Raw genomic sequence first — 6,770 nt, forward strand, 5'->3', positions numbered from 1 at the left:
TGAATGTCCTGACTGATCAACTACTGATGAGTTTATATTTTTTTTGAAAAATGCTGAACAAAAAACATAATATTTTGTTTAGCACTTAGTAAGAACTTAGTAATTGTACAAGAAACGGCCACTTTTATGCTGTTCCTCGGACAATTACTTCTGTTTGCACTGTTGTTTGCTGGTGCACATCAAGGTTGTACCGCAATTAACTTTATTTCACTCATTAATTCCTTTTTGTGATGACATATACAGTGTGTCATCACATCTACAACCTTTCTTTGTGTTATTGTCTCTATTGCTGTGACTGGATATGTGGAGTTTTCTTCAGGATCAATTAAGTATCTATCTATCTATCTATCTATCTATCTATCTATCTATCTATCTATCTATCTATCTATCAGCATTAAGTGAGAAATGAATACTGCATCTTTATTAATATATAAAATATATCTTTATTAATAAATTAAAATATATTTTTTCTGTAACATAAAAAATAAAACTTGAATATCTAAATTCATTACACATAAAATAAAATATTTCAAACCTTGTTTTAATTTCTACGATTACAGCTCAAATATAATTTAAAAAATAATAAAATTCCCTATATTAGTACTTTTCAATATTTTTAACAATTCAATACATTTTTGAACAGCAATTTACTAAGACCAAGACTTTTCCATTAAATTTTGCAAATGTTGGCACTGTTGTACTTCCATATACTCCAAGTGCGCTAGATAATTGAGGACCTGATTTTATTCCCATTTTATTTACAAAAACCCTTAATAGTTACAGGTGTTTGAAACCATATATAATTATCTAAGTCTCTAGTGTCAGGCTTTCTCTGGCCACTTCCAGACCCACCACTGGATAAGACTATCGCCTTTCTCTTCACCTTCGTGGGGAGCCTGAAGTCAACTTTGGGCTTAAACCATTCCACACCACAGTTGCGATGGGCAAGCGCCATGACCGTGGTGCCCATGAGGCGCACTGTCTTAACTTCAGAAAACAGGTCCTCCGTGAAAAGGGTGCGAAACAGCTGCCTCAAACACAGGGATGTCTCCAAACTGTGGTCGCTGCCTTTCAGCACCAAAGCCTCCATGTTGACCTCGTACACCTCTGTGGGAAGAATTCCAGAGCTTCCGAGGATGAAGAGCACACGGGGGACATAACTGAGGGAGAACAGCTCCTCCAGGTGTTCAAGCACCTCGTCCAGAACTTGCAGTGTCCGCTGGCACCGCTGCCAAGTTGAGTCTCCTGATGACTTGATGGGTTTCTTAAAATCGCCTTCCTCCAGCTGTGGGCAGAGAATAGTAGTCATTTTCTCAGTAATCATATAAATAATATTTGCACATTAAACCTAAACACTGATTATACAGTACTGTTTGATTTATTTTCTGCGTTAAAGTCTTTGTGTTCTGCTGTTCTTGCACCTGTGTGGTTTCGAGTTGCTGATTTTGGAAGACGACCATCTCGTCATAGGTCATGGGCAGCTGTTGTGTCTGGTACAGGACACACTTCAGAAGCTCACAGACGAAGGTGCAACAGCTATAGTGCATTACGGTCCCTGGAAATACAACGTCCACGTGGTCCTCCTTCTGGGATCTCCTCACCATGTCTTCATCATCCTCGCACACAGACTGCTGTCCAGACACTTTGCTACAGTCAGACTCGTGCTGTCCCGTCATGTGAACACCTTCAGGGCAGAAACACATTTCATTTAGTTTAAATATTTGGTATGCTTAAAGTAGCTATTACTTTTCACATAGAGAAAAAGAACTAAACTTTCTTCATCCTGTTTTTTTTTTGTTTGTTTCAATACTGATACCACTGATATTTTTCTAACCCTTTTTTTTAAACCATAGAAGTCTAGAGGCATAAAATTCTGGGGATAAATGTGTTATAGCAAAGGCCTAATGAGCTACTGTACTTTATATTTATTATATATTATAACTTTATATTTAGATGACACTCTAAAAGGGGGAGGCGGGAAAAAAAAACATTTTTGGGTGCTTCCCTTCCTTCGAGTACGAAGAAAACAGAGCAACATTTCACACGCTAATGCAGGAAGACAGAAAGTGTAAAGCTGATTGGTTGTTGCATGACTTGCAGGGCACTTGCGCCATTCTCAATAGTTGAGACATTTTATCTCACTGTGGCCTCTAAGACAGTCGGAATACACAACAGTCTAGTCTGATGAATGGCACTGTCTGCATTTAAATAGCTAAAAAAAAAAGTGTCGCTAGACGAGGACACTGAGCTTTTCATTGCACATTCTGATGACATCCTCACCACATAGTAATGTACTCACATTTTAACACAAATTTTTTCCTATTCAGTTTACAGTCACAGTTGAACTTTGTAGATTAATAAATAAATAATAAATAAAACACTGAATGTGACTGGAGGCATTTGTCCTGACTTTAACACTGTTGTTGTTGTTTTCTGGATTGTTTTTTGTTTTGCATCCAGGTTACAATATTTAAAAATAAACAAATGAATAACACTCACTAGTTACTTAAACCCAACAGTGTGCTAATGTTGTAGGCTAGTTAGCTTAGCTAATGTTTCTGCACAGTGTATCTGTGACTTTAGTTACCTTTTAGAAACCTAGCTCTTTGTTTTAACTAAAGTAACATGAAACGCTAACTAGCCGTGCTCATTATCTTAAAGCATTAGCCAGAGTTTCATTTCTACCCACTAGTTTCAATACTTTTTATTTTCCGGATTAGTTTCCTGTTTTAACGCTGTTTGTGCTAGAGAGACGACAAACTAACGTCGGTAATTAACTCACCGGTGGTAATGAACTCCTCTCCGGTCTGAAACTCCTCCTCCTGCCGGAGTCGCGGGGCGTCTCTCCTCATGCAGAAGCTCATCTCGGCTGCAATTATCGTTAGAAATAATCACAGAGAAAATCGGAGTAAGAGTGATCGCAGTGTAAATCTCAGCAGAAATAATGATCCCAGAGTAAACTCGGCTTCATATATCGCGTCACAGCGTCAGTTCGAATTTGAAAAATAAACTTGATGCGTAACTGCCGTCACCATGGCAACCTGTCATGACTCCCCGAGCACTCGAGCGCCCTCTATTGACCAGCCGCTACTTATGCAGGCTTACCGTATAAAATCTTTGTATTTATTGTTAATGATCAATATGAACTATTTGTAGTTTTTAATAATGAGACAGTTTTTACTTTAAATAATCATATATATAATTACATAATTTTGTCTGATCCCAGTCCAAGTGCTGTTGAAGGATGTGCTGATTGACATGTCCTGACTGATCAACTACTGAGAAGCTTTCATTTTTCTCTGACAATGTGGGAAAAAACTCAAGAACAGATGCCAAGAACAGCATGAAAGTGAATAATTGGGCAAAAAACTTTGCATGGTTTCTGTTGGAAGTAACTTTCATGCTGTTCCTGGCACAATTACAAAGTTTTTTTTTTTTTTGCACAATTACTATTATTTGCACTGTTGTCAAATATAAAATTGCATATCAAGGCTGCACTACAGTTATCTTTATTTCACTTATTAGTTTCTTTCTTTTTTTTCACTAGTGATTTATATGTTAATCATATGCTTTTTATATAGCTTTTCGACTAGCATTGCACTAGTAACTTCCGGTCAGTTCTCACATTACCCTGTGTTTAGTGACTATGTATAAGATATGCAGTGTGTAATCACATTTACAACCTGTCTCTATCGCTGCTGGATATATGGAATCAATCCATCCATCCATCCATCCATCCATCCATCCATCCATATTTTAAACCTTTTATTAATTTCCATTATTATTGATTACAGAAAATGTAAAATATTAAAATGTAAAAAAAAAATATATATATAACATTATTTGAATATTTCATTTCAAGTTATTTCTGAACCTTTACTTATTTCCCATGCTTTTCCCCAAAGCTACCTCTGAGGTAAAGCTATAGAGAAAGTACCAAGAATATTAAAGTATAGACACAATTGCAAACTGTTTTTTAATGTTTATTTATTATATTTTTCTTTGTGTTTTTTGTTTTTTGTATCTGTCCAGGGGTGAAAAAGCTGCTTTAGGTCAGGACTTCTCCTCAATCACAAACACTAATTTTGAGGTTTTAATATAAATAATAACCAAACATTTCCACACACACCTGTACAATGATAAGTCTCTTTAAATATATATTTCCTAATTTTATACCCTTTTTTTCGACTGGGTGTATGTGCCTGTGTACTCATGTCACACATACTGCTCTGCTTACTTTAGTGAGTGCAATAATTGGGTAAATGAAACAAAATAAAAATACTTTTTTATAACTTTTTTTTTTAAAAACATGTATTTTTATTAATGCACCTGCATTTTTTGCAAACAAATGAAGTAGCACATTTTTTTTTTACATAATACTGCGTGTGAATAAATTAATAATACAAATCTATTACTCTTTAGTGCATGTCTGACTGACCTTTTCTTTCATATAGCCATTATCATGTTTCTTTAATAAAACAAGAGCAATGTGTCTAACATACTGGGCCAGTGAGTCAAAATTTCAAACTCATATATGGAATTGTCTTTTATCTTCCAAAATATGTAAATTAATATTCATGTTTTTTTATATTTACACATTTAATGCATGCTTGTGTAGTAGTTGCATCTTTAGAATTATTGACAGGCATTGACATATGCAGTTTGAAATTACATAGGTGTAAGTTCACAAGTTTTACAATTCCACAGCTCCAACAAATAGGCAAAATATTATCAGATACATCGAAATATTTTATAAATATATATATATATATATATATATATATATATATATATATATATATATATTCTTCCATAGATGCAGGATTGGATTGAGATTTGGGGAATTTGGAACTCTTTGTCTGCTCCATACACAGCAGTCCAGCATTTGGTTCCCACAGGAACAAGGCTTTAGGGCCCATGATCCTATCAACAGTTTATAGGGATATAATTGATACAGTGTAGTTAGCGTTAATATTATGGCTGGCCAGTGTATGTACAGTACTTAGTCGAGCCAAGGATTTTAACTGATATTCATTAATTGCTTCATTAATTTAATAGTTAAAGGCTCAATGGATACACAGGGTTCAGGGACTCTTGGCCCGAGCAGTGCATTAGTGCATCAGTGTCAAACTTAGATTCTGTCTTGACCACATCAGCATTTTTATGAGGCATCATTTTTTATCTAACCGCGGGTTAAATCAAAAGCGTGTTACACAAACTTTTACATGCCCAGGATGTTAAATACAGAGAACTTGCTTGTAAATTAGTTGATTTTTAATTATTAAATATTGTACAGAAAAAGAAAAAAAAACATTGCCTAAAAAGGAAGATTTGTTTAAATAAAACATCCAAAAAAGTGCTTAAATAACATTATAGCAGAAAGTTGAATGAATTGTTATTTAAAAAATATACATATATATATATTTTTTTATTGAACTAAACCCATTTTATCCTGATTGTTTTTTGTTTTGATACTTTTAAGTGATTTTTATTGGAAAGACACAAGACTTCTATGGTTGAAGAAACGGTTGGTAAAAGTCTGGTGATAAATGTGTTATAGCAAAGGCCAAATGAGATACTGTACATAAAAAACATTTAAATGACACTGATATCACAATCTAGGACAGGGCTTCTCAAATGTAATATTCTGTTGCTTCTATCATCCACAGTGCATATTAATTCAATTTAATTAAATTTTTATTTGTATAGCACTTTTAACAATTGTCATTGTCGCAAAGCAGCTTTACACAATCAAAAGAATTATTTAAGTCTGTATGGAATGTAAGTGTGCATCAATGAAGATGAGCAGATCGTCCCTGGTAAGCAAGCCGAGGGCGACAGTGGCAAGAAAAAATTCCCTGAGATGGTAATAGGAAGAAACCTTGAGAGGAACCGGACTCAACAGGGAACCCATCCTTATTTGGGTAAAACAGAAAGCAGGAATTGATCTGCATTTATACAGTGTGTTAGGTGGCAGGCAGTTGTATGTTATATGCTATAACAGTTGATGTTAACTGATGTTAAGATGGAGTCCAGGTAGGTATTGGAGACAATTGCAGTCTTGAACTATCGAGCAACCACAGCCAAGTCAAGTCCTCATAGAAACAGCTGTCAACACCAGTCGAGGCCAGAACCGTGAAACCATTCCCAGACACCAGACACATCCCAAAGAGACACACAGGGCATCCACGCGACGAGATTTCCAACCAGAAGCGGGGCACCAGAATGGGTCAGACAGGTCTTTATGTATAATGTAAATGTATATTTAGTGTAGAGTGCAAGCAGAGACTCCGGCAGGACTAACTATAACAGCATAACTAAAAGGGGAGAGCCAGAAGGAAACATGGACATGAGGGCTCCCTGAGATGTAAAGCAAACAATCACCTCACCGTCAGCAAACCTGAGTGATCAATGAGAGTGGAGAAGACAGCATCTAAACATACCAGTTCACCATAATACTCTACGTCCATGAGTCCCCCAGATCTGCCCCTTTACCCAAGACAAATCTATTTATAAAAATACTTGATTTAATAAATAGGTTTTTAGCCTGGACTTAAACACTGAGACTGTGTCTGGATCCCGAACATTATTTGGAAGACTATTATTCATAGTATAATCAATATAATCATAATTTTGGGGCTTTGTAAGAAAAAGCTCTGCTCCCAGCTGTAGTTTTCATAAAACAGTACGCGGTACTGACAAGCAGCCTGCATCCTTCGATCGAAGTTGGCGTGGCGAATTGTGAGAGACTAGCAGTTCGCTCAGATACT

At 35.8% G+C, this 6,770-nt stretch overlaps 1 protein-coding gene across 1 annotated transcript; it reads right to left on the bottom strand.

Moving 5' to 3' along the window:
- Window positions 1–754: 754 nt before the first annotated feature.
- Window positions 755–2,920, bottom strand: LOC128531687 (MAD2L1-binding protein-like). Its single transcript, XM_053505763.1, has 3 exons — window positions 2,783–2,920; window positions 1,422–1,684; window positions 755–1,285 (listed from the first exon to the last, which is right to left on the bottom strand). The coding sequence occupies exons 1-3, from the start codon at window positions 2,862–2,864 to the stop codon at window positions 755–757; spliced, it is 876 nt and encodes a 291-aa protein (XP_053361738.1). The 5' UTR covers window positions 2,865–2,920.
- Between the last annotated feature and the right edge of the window lie 3,850 nt (window positions 2,921–6,770).

Source organism: Clarias gariepinus, chromosome 1 (genome assembly GCF_024256425.1).
Source record: "Clarias gariepinus isolate MV-2021 ecotype Netherlands chromosome 1, CGAR_prim_01v2, whole genome shotgun sequence".
In the NCBI taxonomy this organism is placed as follows: domain Eukaryota; kingdom Metazoa; phylum Chordata; class Actinopteri; order Siluriformes; family Clariidae; genus Clarias; species Clarias gariepinus.

Bases quoted from the DNA above. Each gene is read 5' to 3' on its own strand.
- LOC128531687 (XM_053505763.1), bottom strand. From the start codon at position 2,864: ATGAGCTTCTGCATGAGGAGAGACGCCCCGCGACTCCGGCAGGAGGAG. The intron at 1,685-2,782 runs GTGAGTTAATTA...TCTGCCCTGAAG, and splicing joins AGAGGAGTTCATTACCACCG to GTGTTCACATGACGGGACAG. The intron at 1,286-1,421 runs GTGCAAGAACAG...CTCTGCCCACAG, and splicing joins AGCAACTCGAAACCACACAG to CTGGAGGAAGGCGATTTTAA.